Raw genomic sequence first — 20,637 nt, 5'->3', positions numbered from 1 at the left:
ACAAAAAAAAAAGATGGTAATAGACGTGAGTATACAGTATACTCTAGCTTCGCGTTTTAAATATTAAATCAGACGCAAAAGCGAACAAGGTTGATGATATATATAAGAACAAACTAAATAAAATATCACAACAGAAAAAGGATAACTCAATCTCAATGGTTGTAGAAGTCCTTTAGTGTGAAAGGGTACACACAACTCCAGATCTCAGTTCTCTAAACTCAAAAATATATTGGATACAGAGAACGTTTCTTGCAGTTCTCCTCCTTGATTGAAGGGATACACGCTTGACATGAACTTGATTTCGTGTAGAGACACCACTGGTCTCAAATTTCAGATGACATCCATGAGAGAAATGGCTTACTATTCCATCAGATATCCTCTCGAAGGGTTCAATGTCTTCGTCATCATCTGGTACTCCCTCAAGTTCAATGTCATCACATAAATATATCCGTGCGTAGAGCTGTCAAAATGGGCGGGTTGTCCATGGTCCGCCCATGTCCAAATCATTATGCACCGGTCATGGACAAGCCCATATTTGAAGCGGGTCTAAATGGTTTTGGTTCGTTTTTACCCACGGACAAAATTGGACGGACAATGTGGACATTGGGCGGTCCATAATACTTAAAAATCTAGGTCAAAATCGATTAGGAGAAAAAATTACAAACACAAATATGTTTTTAGATATTTGTATTTTATTTTTATTTTACAAAATCTGTTATATGTTGTCCAATGAACACCCATGGACAGTCCATAAAAATATGGACATAAGTGGACATGGTGGTTAATGGACACGGACAGCTATTTGTCCAAAATCAAATTGGACAATGTTGGACGGGTTAAAATGGACGTGGACAGCCCATTTTGACAGCTCTATCCGTGCGCAATGCACATCTTGTGTGAACAGCTCTTGGCGGCAATCTCCTCAACACAATTTTCTTGATGGAAGAGGAGAAATGAAAGAGACGCGATGGGGGTGGCAAGATATTTTTATGGTTTGTGAGATAGAGATACGATCATTATGGACTACAAACATAAAATACAAACAGACAACGTTTGACTAGCTGTCTAGCTAGGTAAGAAAGAAAAAAGAAGCCAAAAAATACATATTAAAAATTAGAAATAAAAAAGAGCAGGGATAACTCAATCATCTCCATTCATGTTACATAGAATACCAAGAGATGACCCTTCCCCTTTGAATAGGAAAATTATTGGATACGGACGACGCATATTGCAAACATTGCAAATTAGCCGAGGAGAAGTGTTGCGTATAATTAAGCATTCTTTACCAAATGTCATTGTTTGACCGGGCTTTAAATACGGATGAGGGCCAAGTAAACATGTCATATCACATATGAATCGTGGTGCAGCAATCGTTGCACTTATAGAATCCTCCTTCTCTTCCTCCAACTCTCAGTACTAATTTTCCCTCGCATAACTCACACCAATCTGAGCCACTTGCCTCATCTCCATGACAAAATGTGAGGTAATGTTTATCATGCTTATACCTTACCATGTATGGTAAGGTAGCGCATTCAAAACATATAACAAAGTCACACTCATCAATACAGTTAAATTCCTGGTTATATTTTGTTGACTTGCAAATATGGCACATTGGCTTTACGTTTGGGCCTAACGCTAGGAATAAGGGGTGTTGATGGCCTTGATAGTTGAACGGCTCAGAAGTCGAGGCACATACTACATCTAGTATGTAATCACAACCCTCCTTCGTGCACTCATATCCGAAACCATTACTTATGTGGTCACATACTTCACATATGAATACGTTCTTTTCATGGACAACCCTTTGTTTAAGTGGATGGGGATGCAATGGATGGTACATCTTACGAGGAGCTTCTGCACATCTTTCGTGTAGGATAAAATCACATTCCTCACATGCATACAAATTTTCCTAGTTGATTGGAAGGGCACAAGCTTGACAAAACTTGTTTCCGTCGTAAACTCCACTGCCGTCGAATTTCATATGACAGCCATGAGAAAAATGGATTATTACTCCATCAGATATGATCTCGTACGAGGGCTCAATATCACCGTCTTCGTCTGGTACTCCCTCGAGTTCAATGCCATCCGATATATCTTGGCGCAATGCACATCTTGTGTGAACAACGTAGCCACTACACACCTTGCAAGTGTATCCGCCATAATCACGGTCAACCTCTTGGCGGCAAACTCCACAAGAAGATATTCCTAATGGAAGAGAAGAAGTGAAAGAGACACGGTGTTGGTGACGAGATATTCTTATGGTTTGTGGGATTTGGATACAATCACTATGGGCTACAATGTCACATATAGAACGACAGACGTAGGTGAGATGGAGTTTATTGACCAAAGCACAAACATTGCAGGTTAAGGAAGCTTGTCTAGGGAAAAGAGAGAGGGTATGGTCATGCCTTTTTGGTTGGTCTATAAAAAAAGGTATTGCCGCCTGAGCACATATCGGATGCATATAAATGTCGCAGAGAGCACAATAATAAAGGATATAATCTGCCTTGCGTCTGCACAAGATGCAATAATGCTCGGATAATTTTCTAGAGTAGTAAAGTTGGAGAGAATGTTTGACGTGGGAAGGATAGTTTATCTCAAGTGGAGACTCGACACATTCTTTGTAGTACCTTTTATTACAGGCGACACAGAAATAAGAGTTTGTGCCGACCATTTGGGCTCTACAAATACCGCAACCATTGACAAGATCAGATTCTTTATTGTTGGACCACGACGGGAATACGACATGAGTATACGAGGTATTGTCACCACAGAGAGGGGAAATTGTGAGCTTGAAAAAGAGATCAGGTAATAGTAACCCGTCTTCATCACATGTTGTAATATTCCCATCACTCACTGTTATATCGTGTCGTGACGTAGGGCATACGAAACGTCGACGAGGTTGAAGAGGGAGTTTATTGGAGGAGTTTGGTTTGTTTTGGATTGATAATAATTTATCGATGGTGGTGTCTTCATCGGAGGAGTTTTGGATTTGTGTTTGTGGTAATGGTTTCATAACGTTTTGGTACAGGAGATATGGTTTCCCATCTATTTCTCCCTGGTGAAAATCTCCGAACAAGTCCATGACTGCTCACTCGGAGATTAGTTTCGAGGATTTTGGGATTTTGGGATTTTGGGATTTTGGGAAATGTCTATATAAAAAACATACAGACTGAAATGAGTTATCCTCCTCTTAATTTTCAATCTTTCCAAGTTTTAACTAACTCCCATTTGCATTTTGTTTAGTATTTATTTACATTATTGGAGTATTAGTTATTACGAAAACGTCGGCAAGGAAATAAATTATATCACATCCTAATGTGGAAAGTCATTGTTTAAACTTTATATACTTACAGTCTACAGCTAAGCTGGTTGACAAAAAACAGATACAACCATTTGTTGTGTGCTTAAAAATTAATTACAGCCAGGGTGGTTGATATACTTAAAATGATTTTACTTTACTCTGTTTCAAAAAGTCTTTATGTATTATTGACATAAGTATCAATTAAAAAACTTCACATCAATTAAATTAACTAATCAAAAAAATTCTAACAACTATCATATGCTACCGTATCAATTTCTACTAATTGTCAACCCAACTACATCGTGTAACCCTTACCTTTAGTGGACATTTGTCTCAGTAGCCACATATTAAAATATATGTTTTGGTAGCATAATCTTAAAATCTTTTAAAAGGAGAAGTCTAAGCGTTCAGTATTTCATGGGGGAGACAACATTATAGAAAGCCATGTTAGGTGTTGGACATGGCTACGCCCAATATGCTATTCGGTCCAATAAGATAGATTAATTATGATTTTAGCCCGATAAAATTAGGAGCAAGTCATTAACAATCTGCAAAGGGTAATCTTGGGAATTCACGACAAAAACCCTAGAGAGCTTTAGGCCAATAGTTTCCTATAAAAGGAAAGAAAATTTATTGGAATCACCATTCGGTCTCTCGGAAATTACCCATAGAGCAATACTTTGTAGAAAACACAGTTTATATCCTTTTGTGTAATTCATTTCCACTTTCGAGCTCGTCATTTTTAGCTTGTTAGTTTTCCTGTGAACTGACGAGCTCAATCTTGACTCGTTTTAGTGACGACCTCACGTTTTCATCGTTAATAAAAGAACTAGCTTCACTTTTCCCCCGAAATCTTTATTTACTTAGTGTTGTGCAATCCCCGGTACAAACAATTGGCGCCCACCGTGGGGCAAGAGTAGAGCGCTCCCTTTTGACGATCAAGACTGACGGTCGCCGTTTCCACGAAGACTCCAGATCAAGACATGGCGAACTCAGGAAACTCCAGCGAAGAATTCAACACCACTTTCGAACAACCATCGCCTTCGGAACAACGATGGAGACGCATAAGAACACGCACTCTCCCACTCCACCTTCCACGAGAACCACACTCGAAGGCGCTGTGCCGAACAACACAACCTCTCTACCAGTGCCCGATGCGTCCTTGGAACCTCTCGCTGCCATGCATGCCGAGCACGAACCTGCCACGGACCAGACCATCGTCAACAATGCCGCCCTTCCAAATGCTTTACCCACAGCACAAAGGAGCGGACTCGACGACCTGATGCATACCGTATTCGACGCGCCAATCCTATCTCTTGTTGCCGCACATGACGAGCATCGTCAAACCGTGGCTCCAGCTGTCACTGATGGTGCCGCGCTCCTAGCTCCCTTGCTTGCTGGACAGAGGAACAGCTTCGACGATATGATGCAGACTATCCTCGACAAGCTCAATATTCGGGACACACGAACAGTTGAGCATCTCGACGCACTCGTTGCAACACAAGAAGCATTGCAGGACCAAATTAACAGACTCCAGCAAAGAAGACATGATCGTCGACACACAAGCTACCTTGCCGACCTCGACACACTACCACCCCTGTCACCGCGAGTCGAGGAACGCTCAGAGAGTCATAGACGCTGACCGACGTCCATCATCGAAGGATCCTTCGACGACCACACCAGGGATGGGGCGCCCGCCGATCAAGACCAGACGCACCATCGTAGCAAGCGTAGTAGAAGCCAGCCGACTCCAACACTGTCGAACCACCATCCGCGAGACGACCTGAAAGATTACAAGAATTTAAAAATCCAGCGATTCAAAGCGATCGTAAAAGACATCTCGGTCAAGATACATCGAGCAAAAAGTGCTGCCCCCAACTTGGAGAAGATGCTCGAAGAGGCTCAACGCTCACCCTTCACGACAAGAATCTCTAGCGTTCGCGTTTGTTACATCAACAAGTTCAAGTTCATCCCATACAACGGGCTAACTGACCCAAAAATTTTCTTAACATCGATGAGTGTTGCAATCAACCGAGCACACTTTAGTCCTGAAGAATACGATGCCGGATGCTGTTAGATGTTTGTGGAAAACTTAGCCTTTGATGCACTAAGTTGGTTTTCTCATCTAGAAGCCAATTCGATAGATAGCTACTACAAGCTCACCACTGCTTTCCTGCAACATCACTCGTGCCTTTATGATAAAGGGGGTATCTAATGCCGATCTCTAGACGATGTACCAAGAGGACGACGAATCGCTCAGAGAGTTCATGGAACGATTCAAGAAGGTTGTTTCAAAGCTCGCCATTGCAGACGATACTGCGATCTCCGCTTTCCGAAATGCTCTCGCATATGGGTCTCGCTTCAGGGACAATATTATCATATATGAGCCTCTGACTCTCGACGACGCAATGCACCGGGCTAATAAGTACATCGAGGTAGAAAAAGAGAAAGACGCAAGGTCAAACCATCCATCAAGATAACCGGTCCTGGAACTCAGCCAAATCAAAGAATAACAAGGCGCCTCGGGCCAAAAAAAAAAAAAAAAAAAAGAATGCTCGCCATACCGAGCTCTTCCTTCGCAAAATGAACTACAAATGGCTTGATCCCTTTTAAAGGGTACGTAGGCAGCCTTTTACAAGACAAACCTATAACAAAACATAAAAATAAAAATTACACTCGCAAGAGTACATTTAATCACATACAAGCTCTCTCGAATGAGTCTGTTTTAACGAGTGTCCAACTTCTACATTGTCGCCCTGGCCAGGTGTACGATTTGAAACGCGTTCCACATGGATGCGGCGGCAAAATAATTCGCACAAAAAAAAAGCCGAGCCCAGTCTCGCATTCAGCTAGCAGACGGTAAAGTTTGAATAAGCCAAGTTCTTACTTGCACACTCTTGCCAACCTCGGGGCACCCACACGGTAAGCCAGACACCAGGACCGCACCTAAAAGGTACGACGAGCTCATCTCAACTACCAACCTAAAACTTGGTATTCAAAACACGTAACAGGGTAAGTCGAGAGACGTTTCACTCCGTAAAATATATCTCGATACCAAGCAAAAAGTCGAGCAAGTCTCGCACTAACTTGAGGGCGCCTGAACTAATAAGCCAAGCTCCGGCTTGCAAGTTCTTGCAGACCCCAAACACCCACAGGATAAGCCGGACACGAAAGCCGCACCTAAAGGTACGGCGAGTCTGTCTCGCCTACCACTTTACTTTTGTAAAGCACAAAGCCGAGCTGCATATCAAACATTTGCTCGCAGCTCTCATGCTTTCCGCTCTCGCGCTTGCCTTCATACTTTCGATTCTCATTCTCGGTGCTGAGCTGCACTCTCAAGTTTGGTTCCTACCTCCAGCTTGGTGCCTACCTCTAGCTCGGTGCCGACCTCCAGCTTGGTGCCTACTTACAGCTTGGCGCCTACCTCAAGCTCTCTCACACTTGCGTTCCTCACACATGCCATCCCTGTATTCGCCTCCCTCGCGCTTGGCACTCTCGTGCTCGCCGCCCTCACAGTCGACGCTCTCACACTTGCCATCTTTGCACGCTCGCCACCCTCACAGTCGACGCTCTAACGCTCGAGGCTCACGCTCGCCGCCCTCAAACTTGATACTCTCACGCTCGTCTTCCTCACGCTAAACATTCTCATTCTTGGTGGAGATCTCAACTCTCATTCTTGGTGGAAACCTCAATTCTTATTCTTGGTGGAGACCTCCACTCTCATTTGCGGTGGTGACCTCCACTCTCATTCTCGATGAAGAAATCTAGTCTCATTTTTGACGGAGACCTCTACCCTCATTCTCGATGGCGACATCCACTCTTCTACTTGGTGCCGACCTGCACTCTCAAGTTTGGTGCCGACCTGCACTCTTGAGTTTGGTGCCGACGTACACTCTCAAGTTTGGTGCCGACCTCTACTCTCAAGCTTGGTGCCTACCTCCGCTCTCAAGCTTGGCGCCGATCTCCACTCTCCTTCTCAGTGTCGATCTTCACTCTCATTCTCAGCCCCGACCTCATAATCTTCTCCCGCACTATCACAAGTGCCGAACTCAAATTGACGATCAAAACTCTTCTTGCCGCTCTCATGAGATGACGTGGGATGCAAGCGCACAACATGAACACCAATCTTAGGAGGTGACCTCGGAGCTCGCCCCAACGGTAGGACAAGCACCGACCTGGAATGAGGATTTGCCGACCTCTGGGGCATCGCGCAGCGTCCCGCTGACGTCAGCTTCACCACCCTCACGAGAGCCGACCTCAGCTATGTCCAAAGGAAACCCGTTTTGCCGACCATCAAGATCGGCATCAGTCACAATCCCGCGAACACGAGTTCAAACTATCAGTCGCACGGATCTGGGCTCGCCGGATCGAACTACCTCATCCGTATCCTCTTGCCGATCTCTCTCACTCACAAGTTCGATCGCCGACCATGGACCTGCCGACCTCAGCCCGCCGCTCTCCAAACTCGTCTTGCGCAACCTCGCATCGCTCGCCGACCATGGACCTACCGACCTCTCGGTCTTCACCCTTGAAATTGCTGATGCCATACTGACCTCCATAACCATCATGTCGAGCTCTTCCCTCTATAATGTTTAAACCCGACTCCCTTGGCCGATCTCCTCTCTTGCATATATCGCGACCTCAACTTGCCGATATCCTTTCTCACACATAGAACCAAACTCGGAATCATTCTCGATCGCGTGAGATCCGACCTCAACTCGCCAACCTTGACCTCATCCGCAGAGCTGCTCGCGCCAACCTCAACCTCAACCCGCCGACCTCATCCGCCGATCTCATCCGCTGATCTCATCCACCGACCTCAACCCGCCGATCTCATCCACCGACCTCAATCCGCCGACCTCATCCGCCGAACTCAATCTCACTCTTGCCGACGTCAATCTCACTCACCGACCTCAATCTCAATCTCGCCGACCTCAATCTCACTCTCGATCTCAATATCACTCTCGCCGACCTCAATCTCACTCGCCGGCTTCAATCTCAATCTCGCCGACCTCAATGTCAATCTCGCCGACCTCAATCTCAATCTCGCCGACCTCAATCTCCGCCTGCCAATCTTGCTCAATTTCTCTATTCCTTAATTACCAAATATGTGCGGCAACTCCGTCCTCAACCATTGTAGCTCCATTATCAAGCGCCACGCTCCGCAAAGACATGGTCAAGACACATAACATTCATACAAGCTCCACGCTCCAGAACAACACACTCAACGCATACAACATCAGAACGAGCTCCGAGCTCAACATAAACTATCGCTTTAACCATCACCACACAAAGATCTTCGTGAGGCAGTCTGGAACGCCTAACGCCGAGCAAGCATATGTTAAGACTCAAAGTACGCCCGCCGATCGCAGAAATACCTCGCTCGCCGGACTGAGGAGGGGACTATTGTTGGACATGGGGTGCGCTCAATATGTCACTGGGCCCAACAAGACAAATTAATTATGATTTTGGCCCGACAAAATTGGGAGCAAGTCATTAACAATCTGCAAAGGGCAATCTCGAGATTTCACGACGAAAACCCTAGGGAGCTTTAGGCCAACAGTCTCCTATAAAAAAGAAAGAGCATTTATTGGAATCACCATTCGGTCTCTCGGACATTACCCATAGAGCAATACTTTGTAGAAGACACAGTTTATAGCTTTTTGTGTAATTCATTTCCACTTTCGAGCTCGTCATTTTTAGCTTGTTAGTTCTCTTGTGAACTGACGAGCTCAATCTTGACTCGTTTTAATGACGACCTCACGTTTTCATTGTTAATAAAAGAACTAGCTTCACTCTTCCCCCAAAATCTTTATTTACTTAGTGTTGTGCAATCCCCGATACAAGAACGAAACATATTCTTTACTTATGACTCGAAACAATGGGGAGTAGTGCTATACAAGTTGATCCACCTGACTATTTCTCTTTTATATTGGTATTTTGGAAGTAATTGGTTTTGACCCTCTTCTCAAATGGGATTTGTTAAAATCTTACTTGGAAATAATGCAATGTAATAGCCAGCCATCGTTCCAAAAAACTAAGGGGTTTCAGGTGGATGAGTGAAAAAATTGGATTGTCGAATCAATTTAGATACTAAGTGATTTATATAAAAGTGAAAACGAGTGATTAAAACCCTTTAAAAGCGAACGGTGCGGTAAGTTTTGAGAGAACAACAGACCAGGAACCTTGAGAAATTAAATTAGATTTGTAGAAGAACACAAAAGCGAAACGTTTTATATTGAATTAGCAAAACAAAACATAAAACGTGCGTTCTTTAAACAAAACATAAAACGTGCGTTCTTTAGCCGTTGCTTCTTCTAATCACGTGATGATGAATTTTAATTTATAATTTACGTATGTTCCTGACCGTTGTTGCATTTTACAATGGTCAGATTTGTTTACTGCGTTTGGTTGATTAATCACTTTATTTGACTTCTAATCCGAAAAATAGAAAAATGTGCTTTAAAAAAGCCACACGATAGAAAAAGGGTTATAATTGATTAGTTCATGCTTTTGTCAGTAACAGAAAATATAAGAGCAAATTCTAAAACGCTCTCTGTCTCGTTCCCCGAGGAAACTCTTATCACTGTTTATTTTCTTTTTCTTTTTCGCTGTCACCGTTGCCTTTCGCTGCTAGTCGGTATCTCGCCGACTATTTTCTGGTTCTGATGGGTAAAAGGAAGAAGCCTTGTCCATTACCCCCCCCCCCCCCCNTCTCTATCGCGATGCTTCTCGCAGTTCTACAGTCAGGGTAGCGAAGTCTGGCTAGCCTAGGCGTAGGTTTGTCGAAGCTTTGTAGCCCCAGTACACATGTCTCTGGTGTCCCCTTGATTCTTATCCCGGATGAGAATATTGCAGCTGCCAAGGAAGAGTTCAAAGACTACATCTACGCCCAATTCCATGGCCCTCCTCCGAACATGGGGCGAATCATTGGTGTAGTTAATGCTCTCTCGGCTCGCTCGAGGCCTCCAATCTTTGTCCATCGCATAGGTCATGGTACTTTCCTCTTGAGAACCCCCAATCCCAGAACTCGCGCAATCCTTTTGAGTTGTAACCTATGGAACATTGCGGGTCATCCGATGTTTGTTGCGCCGTCGTCCCCGGACTTCACTCCTGAAAAGCCTCCGCTCACTAAGGCGCAGGTAATTGTGGAGTTTAGGGGAATTCACTACCTTCTCTTTAATGATGAAAGCCTTTCCCGCATAGTTTCAGCTGTTGGAGATCCTAAAGCCTTGCACCCTGAAACTGCGAGGAGAGAGACCTTTGAGGTTGCATAGATTCTGGTGGAAGTAAACCTCCTAGAGGAGCTCCCATCTAAACTTATCTCTGGGTTTACCGATGGCATTGACGTGAATTACCCGTGGCTCCCAAATGTAGTTCCTGCGGTGAGTTTGGGCATCTGTCAGCACGGTGCCCCAAAAACCCTCCCAAATCCGATATGCCTAGGGATCCCCCGAGCCGCAAGAGACGTGATTCTCGTCGCTCAGTTGAACGAAGAAGATTGAAAAGCAAGGGTCCTCGCCAAGGTAGAGTCATCTCACGCTCTAAGAGCCCCACTATGCCGGACAAGGAGGGTGATGCCCCTCGGGAGCAGGTCAAGGATGGTTTTCCTCTACCGTCCTCTGCTATGAAGAATCCTGCGACTACATCAATCCCATTTTCATCTCTACTAATCCCTGTTCTAGAGTCAGGTGAAGACAATCCTTTTTTCTTGGTGAAGCAGAAGAATAGCAGCCGCAAGGCTGCGAGTGCTTAATTTTGTATATTAAGTATGTTTTTTGGATGGAATATTAGAGGCCTTAATAGCCATCGTAGGCAACGTTTTACTAAAAGTTGGATTAATATCCACAAGCCTCTTTTTGGAGCTTTTTTGGAAACCAAGATACAACCTAGTCATTCAGGGAGAATACTCAAGGCAATCTCGTGAGGATGGAAGCATTTTGGTAACTTCGACAGCCACAATATGGCGAGAATTGTGGTGGTATGGGATCCAAGGTTATCTGTAGTAATAACAAAGTATCAACTCAAGTTATAACCTGCGGTCTCTTCTCGTTAGCTGATAACATCAATCTTACAATGTCTTTCGTGTATGAGTTCAACCACGTCTAGGACCGTGTTGCTCTCTGAGGAGCTAGCCCTCCTTCACTCTACCACCCCGCTTTCTAGAAGTCCTTGGGCAGTTGTTGGAGACTTCAATCAGATTCTTAGAAGTGAGCATAATTTCGACTTTCCCTCTATGGATATTGATCTTCATGGCGTCAGTGATTTCCAACTTGCGCTCTAGGATTCTAATTTGTTTGAAGCTCCAACTAAGGGTCTCCCCTTCTCCTGGTGGAATCATAGAGAATCTGACCCAGTTCCCCAACGCATTGACCACGCTCTTGTCAATGAACATTGGGCTAGGTTGTTCTCGATGCTTTTGCGGAGTTCCTTGAGCCTGGTCAATCTGATCATGCTCCTTGTCTGTTCACAGTTCCTGTCCTCCATCATGCGGCCAACAGACCCTTTAAGGTCTACAACCATGTTACGGATCACCCAGACTACTCTGATGAGAATGAGGCACATTGGACTCCTTCGTCTATTTTGTTTCATACTTCTTTGTTTTCACACTTCTTCATTTATATATATATATATATATATATATATATATATATATATATATTTTGTAGACCTTGAAAAGAGTTTTTATTTCTTTGAGTATTGTTTCACACTTTTGAGTTAAAAGAAAATTAAGTATTGTTTTCTTTCAACTTATTAATCTACGTTGATTCACTCATCTTTGTTAAAATTTGGATTGTTTTATATATTTACTGATTCATTTATCCAACATTTGTTTGGTGTTATTTTTCATCATATACCCGCATCTATCATCTCTTCTAGGTATTAATCTAGGTAATTGATTTGGTTTCTTTTTGTTAATGATCTCAAAAACTGCAAGGTTTTCTTCTCAACGATTGTGTTTATTCGTCGCAATCCTAGCTTTCAGTGTTTGCACCTATTAGTTTTTCACACCTCTTTGTTTCCACACCACTTTGTTTATATATATATATATATATAGATTTTTATGGACTTTGAAAAGAGTTTTTGTTTCTTTGAGTATTGTTTCACACCTCCAAATTTTAAAAAATCTGAGGATTATTTTCTTTCAATTGATTAATCGACATTGATTCACTCGTCTTCTTTAAAATTTTGATTGTTTTATTTTTTATTCCTTCATCCATCTTTTGGTTGGTGTCGTTTACCATCTTATACCTGCATCGATCATCTCTTCCAAGTATTAATCTAGGTAATTGATTATGATTTCTAATTTTTCATAGACTATCTTTTTAGTCAATTTGGTTAGTTGTAACTAGAGCTGTCAAACGGGCTTAGAGCCCGCGGACATAGCCCGATTAGTACTGTTACGGGGCGAGCTTGGACCAGATAAATTTTGTCCACAAAACAGCGGGCGTAGCGGGCATGGCCTAGGCAGAACACGGGTTGAGCGGGTTTGTCCGTTGCGGGTAAGCGGGTTAGCGGGTTTAGGGAAAGGTTCTGTTTCTAAGAGAAGGTTTATAATTCATCAAAGTATCAAACTATAACAACGAAAAACTTAACAAGTCTAAAACCCTACCTACAGGCTACATCGTTGAATTAGATAGCGTTTACAAAGAGTCTCGACTTCACCGAGACAAAGAGTCAGCGTATTCCTAGTTTCACAACTCAGATTCTCATATCATCCATCAACTATCACAACTTCAAGTCTTGAGATCCAGAAATCTGCAATGGTAAGCTACTAGCCTACTACTTAGTACTTACTAATATAGTGTCTAGATCGTTAGATGTGATACTAGCCTTGTTGAAACTTAAAAGTAATAGCTTGTATTTTGTTTTAGGAGTCACGTGATTCTTGCAATCTTAGATCGTTAGATGTGGAGTCACAGAGAATTGTTGATTCTGCAAATGCTGAAAACGAACGAGAAATTGAGATCAATGAGGATGATGATGTTAACAAAGAAAAGTCACCATTACAGAGGAAGAGAAAACAGTCTAATGGAGCTAAAACATCAAAGCCTAGTAAAAGGTCATCCAATGAAATTGAAATCGATGATGATGGTGACAAAGGAAAATCACCACAACAGAGGAAGAGAAGGCAGACTGATGGAGCTGAAACATCGAAGCCTAGTAAAAGGTCAACCATTGAGATCGACGATGATGATGAAGATGGTGATGATGGTGACAAAGGAAATTCACAACCAAAGAAAAAAAGAAGACAATATTCAGATGTGTGGGATGACTTTACGGTGATTACTAAAAAGGATCACAAGGGAAAAACTGAAGATAGAGCATTGTGCAAGCATTGTAAGTCAGATTTTGCTTATGATCCACACAAAATGGTACAAATTCATACAGACGTCATTTGAAAGGGTGTAAGCTTAAGCCTAGAAATGGTGATATTAGTCAAATGAGGATTAATTCAGAAGCAAGGTTGCAATCTAGGAAGATAGATCATATGGTTTTTCGGGAAATGATAGCAAAATGTATCATTCAGCATGATCTCCCATTTGCTTATGTTGAGTATGAGAGAGTAAGATTGATTTGGAAGTACTTGAATGAAGATGTGAAATTTATCAGCAGAAACACAGCGGCAGCCGATGTTTACAAGTTTTATGAAAATGAAGCAGAGAATTTAAAGCGAGAATTAGCTAATCTTCCTGGAAGGATCAATCTCACTTCTGATTTATGGTCTGCAATCACTCAGGAGGGATACATGTGTTTAACAGCACATTACATTGACAAGAATTGGAAGCTGAACAACAAAATTCTAGCATTTTGTGTTGTACCGCCTCCACATATAGGTACACACTTAGCTATGGAGATTCTTGAGAAACTGAAGGAATGAGGGATTGAAAAAAAGGTGTTCTCACTTACTTTAGACAATGCTACTAACAACGATACAATGCAAGAGATGGTGAAAAATCAGCTTGTGTTGCGAAACGATTTGTTGTGTGGAGGGGAGCATTTTCATGTGAGATGTGCAGCACATGTTCTTAATCTCATTGTTCAAGATGGTTTGGCAGTGATTGGTAATTCGTTGGAAAAAATCAGAAAGAGTATCAAGTATGTTCAACGATCAGAACACCGGGAGGTACTATTTGCAAAATGTGTGGAATCTGGTGGTATAAAGCATAAGGCTGGTTTGTTGTTGGATGTGCAAACAAGATGGAACTCAACATACAAGATGATTGATAGGGCTCTCAAGTATAGAGCTGCATTTGCTAATCTCAAAGTTATTGATGGAAAAAACTATAAGTTTTTTCCATCAGAAGATGAATGGAAACGACTCAATAGTCTGTGTGATTTGTTGGAGCCGTTTTATCAGGTTACTACTCTTATTTCAGGTTCCACATATCCAACTTCCAACTTGTACTTCATGCAAGTTTGGAAGATCAATAATTGGTTGACAGTGAATGAGTTTAGTGAAGATGAAGTTATTAGAATCATGATTGTACCCATGAAGGAGAAGTTTGATAAGTACTGGGAAGAAGTAAGTGATCTATTTGCAATGACTACAGTGTTTGATCCAAGGTTGAAGCTAACACTTGCAAACTATTGTTTTGGTAAACTTGATAAAATTTCTTGTCAACAGAAGATTGAACACTTGAAAAATAAACCAACTACTTTGTTTGAATCATATGAGAACAAGTCAGTTTTTGCATCACAATCTCCAGAAACACGAGAAACAGATTACCACAGAGATGACAATGAAGGAAAAAGAGGAAACTTCAGCAATTACGATGTAAGCACTCCTAAATTCTCTGTTTGTATAAAAAACTGCAGGTTCTGGTTTTGAATAAGTATTCAGTCTCTGTCTCAGGTTCTGGTTTTATAAAAAACTGCAGGTTCTGATAAGTTTTGAACAATTCTAGTTTCAGTCTCTCTTTTTATAAATTCTAGTTTTTCAAAAATTGCAGGTTCTGGTTTTTAAAACCTGCAGGTTTTAAGTTTTTAAGTATCAAGTTCTGGTTTTATAAAAAACTGCAGGTTTTGGCCCGATTTGAATTGCAGGTTTTGGTATTTCAAGTTCTGGTTTTATAATAAACTGCAGGTTTTGGCCTGATTTGAATTGCAGGTTTTGGTATTTCAAGTTCTGGTTTTATAATAAACTGCAGGTTCTGGTTTTGAACAAGTGTTCATTCTCTGTTTCAGGTTCTGTTTTTATAAAAAACTGCAGGTTCTGATAAGTTTTGAACAAATCTAGTTTTAGTCGCTGTTTTTATAAGTTCTAGTTTTTCAAAAAATTGCAGGTTCTGGTTTTTTAAAACCTGCAGGTTTTAATTTTGTAAGTTTCAAGTTCTGGTTTTATAAAAAACTGCAGGTTTTGGTATTTTGAATTGCAGGTTTTTGTATTTCAAGTTCTGGTTTTATAAAAAATTGCAGTTTTGGTTTTAAAGTTTCAGTTTCTTAATTCTTACTGTTTCTTATGCAGGATTTCTTAGCCTTTCGAAAGGAGACTGTTGTTGATAGTGGAAAGACGTCTTTGCAAATGTATCTTGATGAACCAGCAATAAACATGAAGAATTTTGAGAGTTTAGATATTCTAAAGTATTGGAAAGATAACTCTCAGCGCTATGGAGAATTGGTTTCCATGGCTTGTGATCTTCTTAGTATTCCTATAACAACAGTAGCCTCTGAATCCTCCTTTAGCATTGGAGCTAGAGTTTTGAACAAGTATAGAAGTTGTCTTCTCCCAAAAAATGTTCAAGCATTAATATGCAATCGCAATTGGTTAAAAGGTTTTGAAGCATATGAAAATGGTAATCAAATGTGTTTCATAAGTTTTCAATTTTACAATCTTAGACAGTGTATTAACTTGTTTTTTATTTTGAAATCTGTATAGGAGGAGAAAGGATTAATTGGTGAAGATGAGGCATTACCTTCTTTCCAATCGATTGTTGATAAAGAAGAAACAGCTTGAGTTCCAGTTTGAAATTATTTCTGGGTTTCAGTTTAGTACTTCAGTTTCAGATTTTAGTTTAAAATGTGACATTGAGTTTTAGTTTTGTTTCAGACTTTTAAGTCTTTGAGTTTAAAGTTTAGCTTTGGTTCCATTGTTTCAGATTTTGTATGTTTCAGATTTTAAGTGTTTGAGTTTTAAGTTCAGCTTTGGGTTTGGTTTTATACTACTACACTCTGTAGGTCTCAGTTCTTTTAAAAACTGCAGGTTCTGTTTTTTTTTTAAAAACTGCAGGTTTTTGGTTATATTTTTCATGTTTCGTTTGAGAATCGTTTTTCAGGTTTGTTTGAGTTTGAATGTTTCAGATTCATGTTCAATGTATGATGGACATGGTTAATCTGTTTTAGCAAGTAACATATCTAAAATGATAGTACATTGAAACTATAATGCCCGCGGGCTGGTCCGCATACTCAATGGTCTTTGCGGGACGGGTTCGGACATTGGTTTATCGGTCTGCGGTCATAGCGGGCGACCCGCTGCGGTCTAAAGGAAGATGCGGTCCATCGCGGGTCTGTCTAGGCGGACGCGGGTATGCCCGTTTGACAGCTCTAGTTGTAACTATGGGCTTTTTTACCTTGTTTCTCTTATTATTTTTTTGTAAATTTTGATAGAATAATGATTTAGATTTTGCTTTGTGTGAATTTTTTTCAAAATTGATTATCTAATTATCTAACTAAGATTCAACAAACTTAGATTCATATATCTTGTTAACATTGTTCTCTTATTGTCATTGAATCGATTTTTGTATTTACAACAACATTATTATTTGATTAATTTGGTTGATTCATGTTATGCATTATTTCTGAATTTCATACTATACGGTTAAATGATTACAAAAAAAATTTCACTTGAAATGTGAATTAACTATGATAGTCATTACAAATTTTTACTTTCTAGACCGACAATACACGGGTTGATATCCTAATATTTATAGTGACATTTTGATGTAACTATTTACACATTTTGAGGTTATATTCAAAATATACTTCTAAAATACTCCAATAGACAAACAAGGTTGATTGGTAACAAAAAAAAAAAAAGACCAAAAATTTTAAATCAGAAAACAGAAGGGATAACTCAATGGTCATAAACCTGGTTAAAAAAGAATAAACTCAATGATCAAAGTTACATATAGTGAGAGATGCCTCTTCCCCTTCGTATAGGAATATTATTGGATACGGGCGACGCGTATTGCAAATATCGCAAAATCGCCGAGGAGAAGGGTTGCGTAGAATTTGGAATTCATTATGACCCAGTGTGAAAGCTTGATCAGGCTTGAAATATGGATAAGGGCCAAGTAAACAAGTAACATGAAGCGTGGTGCAGCAATCGTTGCACTTATAGAACCCTTGTTTTCCTCCGGTAACTCTCAGTACTAATTTTCCCTCGCATAACTCACACCAATCTGAGCCAGTCGCCTCATCTCCATGACAGAATGTGAGGTAATGTTCATCATGCTTATATCTTACCATGTACGGTAAGGTGGCACATTCAAAACATATAATAAAGTCGCACTCAATGGCAATGCAGTTGAGTACCTTGTTATCTTTTGTTGACTTGCAAATGTGGCACATTGGCTCTACGTTTGGGGGTAACGCTAGGAATAAGGGGTGTTGATGGCCTTGGTAGTTGAACGGCTCGGACGCCGAGGCACATACTGCATCTAGTATGTAATCACAATACTCTTCCGTACACCCATATCCGAATCCATTACATAGGTTTTCACAGGCGTCACATATGAATACGCCATTTTCGTGGACAACCTTTTGTTTAAGCGGATGGGGATGTAATGGATGGAACTTCTTAAAGGGAGCTTCTGCACATGCTTCGTGTAGAATGAAGTCACATTCCACACATACATACAAATTTTCGTCGTTGATTGGAAGAGCACACGCTTGACAAAACTTGTTTCCGTCGACGTAAACTCCACTAGTACTGGTCTCAAATTCCAGATGACAGCCATGAGAAAAATGGAGTATTACTCCATCAGAAATCCTTTTGAACGGTGGCTCAAAATCTTCATCTTCTTGTACTCCCTCAAGTTCTTTTCCGTCCCATATATCATTACGCAATGCACATCTTGTGTGAACAGCATAGCCACTACACACATTGCAAATGTATGCACCATACTCACTGTAAACTTGTTGACGGCAAACTCCACAGGACCTAATTCCAAATGGAAGAGAAGAAGTGAAAGAGATACGGTGGTGGTGACGAGATATTCTTATGGTTTGTGGGATATATATACAATCAGTATGGGTGACAAAATCGCATAAAGGGCAGACGTAGGTGAAATGAAGTTTATTAAGTAGACCACAAATATTGCAGGTTAAGGAAGCTTGCCTAGGGAAAAGGGTGAGGATATGGTCGTGCCTTTTTGGTTGGTCTTTAAAAAAGGGTATTGCCGCCTGGGCACAGAACACGTGCATATAAATGTCGCATAGAGCACAATAATATATGGAACGATCTGCTGTTTTTCTGCACAAGATGCACTTCTTGAATCTTTTCTTAGAAAAGTAGAGTTGAACAGAATGATTGGCGTGGGTAGGATAACTGATCTCAAGTGGAGACTCGACACATTCTTTGTGGTACCTAACATCACACTGGACACAGAAATAATAGTCTGAGTCTACCTTGTGGGATACACAAATATAGCAATCATTATTCTCTAGATCAGCTTCCTTGTTGTTGCACCAAAACAGCGGGAGTACGGGATCATGATCATTTGACGTATTGTCACCATGGAGAGGGGAAGTCTTGATCTCGAAAAAGTTTTCGAATACTTTACCGGAGTCATCTTGTAATGTAATATTCTCGTTACTCGCTGTTAACCGGAGTCGTAAAATAGGGCATGCGAAAAGAAGTGGAAGAGGGAGGTCGTCGCCGTCGGAATCAATGGCTACTTTATCGGAGGAGTGTGTTTTGTTTTGGATTGATTCGATGATGGTGTTTTCAGCGGAGGAGTTTGGGGTTTCTGTTTGTGGTAATGGTTTCATAACGTTTTGGTATACGAGAAATGGTTTCCCATCGATTTCTACCTTCTGAAATTCTCCGAACAAGTCCATGGCTGCCTCGCTCGGAGAATTATTATTTCTTAAGAGGATTTTGGGATATTGTTAACATACAGACTGAAAATATGTTATCCTCGTTTTAAAACTATGGGATAAATGCTATTTCCACAATGTATTACGATAAAGTCGGTAAGGAAATATATATTATATTACACCATAACGTAGAGTGTCACTGTTTTAACTTTATATATATACAATTACAATACAGCTAAGCTGGTTGACTAAAAAAACACAGATTCAGAAATATTTATATATATTTTTTTTGTCGGCCAACCGTATATTACTAAACCCATAAAGGGCAGATCCAGAAATATTAATTACAGCTATATATATATATATATGTCTATGTTAACATACATACACATGCAGACTGAAAATGTGTTATCCTCGTTTTAAAACTATGGGATAAATGCTATTTCCACATTTTATTACGATAAAGTCGGTAAGAAAATATATATTATATTACACCGTAATTGTTTTAACTTTATATATACAGTATACAAATACAATACAGCTAAGCTGGTTGACTAAAAAAACACAGATCCAGTAATATATATATATATATATATATATATATTTTTTTTTTGACGGCCAACCATTATATTATTAAACCTATAAAAGGTAGATCCAGAAATATTAATTACAGCTAATACTTTTTTTTTTTATCAACAACAGATCAGCTCAAACGAACCAATTAGGTGGGAAATTGTTTACAAACAGAACATGATGCAGAGATGTACGCGCTTGGCGTGCCAAAGAATCTGCACTTACATTAGCATTTCTTGAAACTAAAGATAAAGAGAAAGAAGAAAATTCTTCCCTGATGTCGTCGAGATAAAACCAGAAGAAGAAAATTCTTCCCTGATGTCGTCGAGATAAAACCAGAACCTGCCACATAAAATGTTGAATTTTAGGAGGACATCGGACCTGCCATACACTAGCAAGGAGAGTAGTTATTTCCGGGCCAGAACCAATTGCCGCAAAGGTCCCAAATGCATCATGTCGTGCAGCATGATAGCCTGATTTAACTGTATATAACCCTGTTTTCGTGAAGTGCCAACCGAAGGGATCATCCTTTTGGTTACTACCCAAAGGTATAGCTCCTATCAAATCAACGTCCAGTGGATCAAAATGCTCATTAAGCATATCCATACGCCAAGTATTTGTCTGTCTATCAATTAACTGATTCATTTGAAGAGAAAGGTCCTTTACCAGGCCCTTACTTAAAGCTGGTCTCGGGAATTGAGCTGGTACCCAAGGGTCAG

The 20,637-nt window shown here is 40.8% G+C and overlaps 1 protein-coding gene and 1 pseudogene across 1 annotated transcript; both read right to left on the bottom strand.

The window, feature by feature from the left end:
• Positions 1,310-3,125, bottom strand: LOC104779602 (annotated as a pseudogene).
• On the bottom strand, positions 17,285-19,411 carry LOC104779601. The gene has a single exon (XM_019244283.1). The coding sequence runs from the start codon at positions 19,364-19,366 to the stop codon at positions 17,414-17,416; it is 1,953 nt and encodes a 650-aa protein (XP_019099828.1). The 5' UTR covers positions 19,367-19,411; the 3' UTR covers positions 17,285-17,413.

This window comes from Camelina sativa, chromosome 4 (assembly GCF_000633955.1).
Source record: "Camelina sativa cultivar DH55 chromosome 4, Cs, whole genome shotgun sequence".
Classification (NCBI taxonomy): Eukaryota; Viridiplantae; Streptophyta; class Magnoliopsida; order Brassicales; family Brassicaceae; genus Camelina; species Camelina sativa.
This window is presented reverse-complemented; position numbering and strand designations above follow the sequence as displayed.

Coding starts and splice junctions, on each gene's coding strand:
- LOC104779601 (XM_019244283.1), bottom strand. CDS start 19,366: ATGGACTTGTTCGGAGAATTTCAGAAGGTAGAAATCGATGGGAAACCA.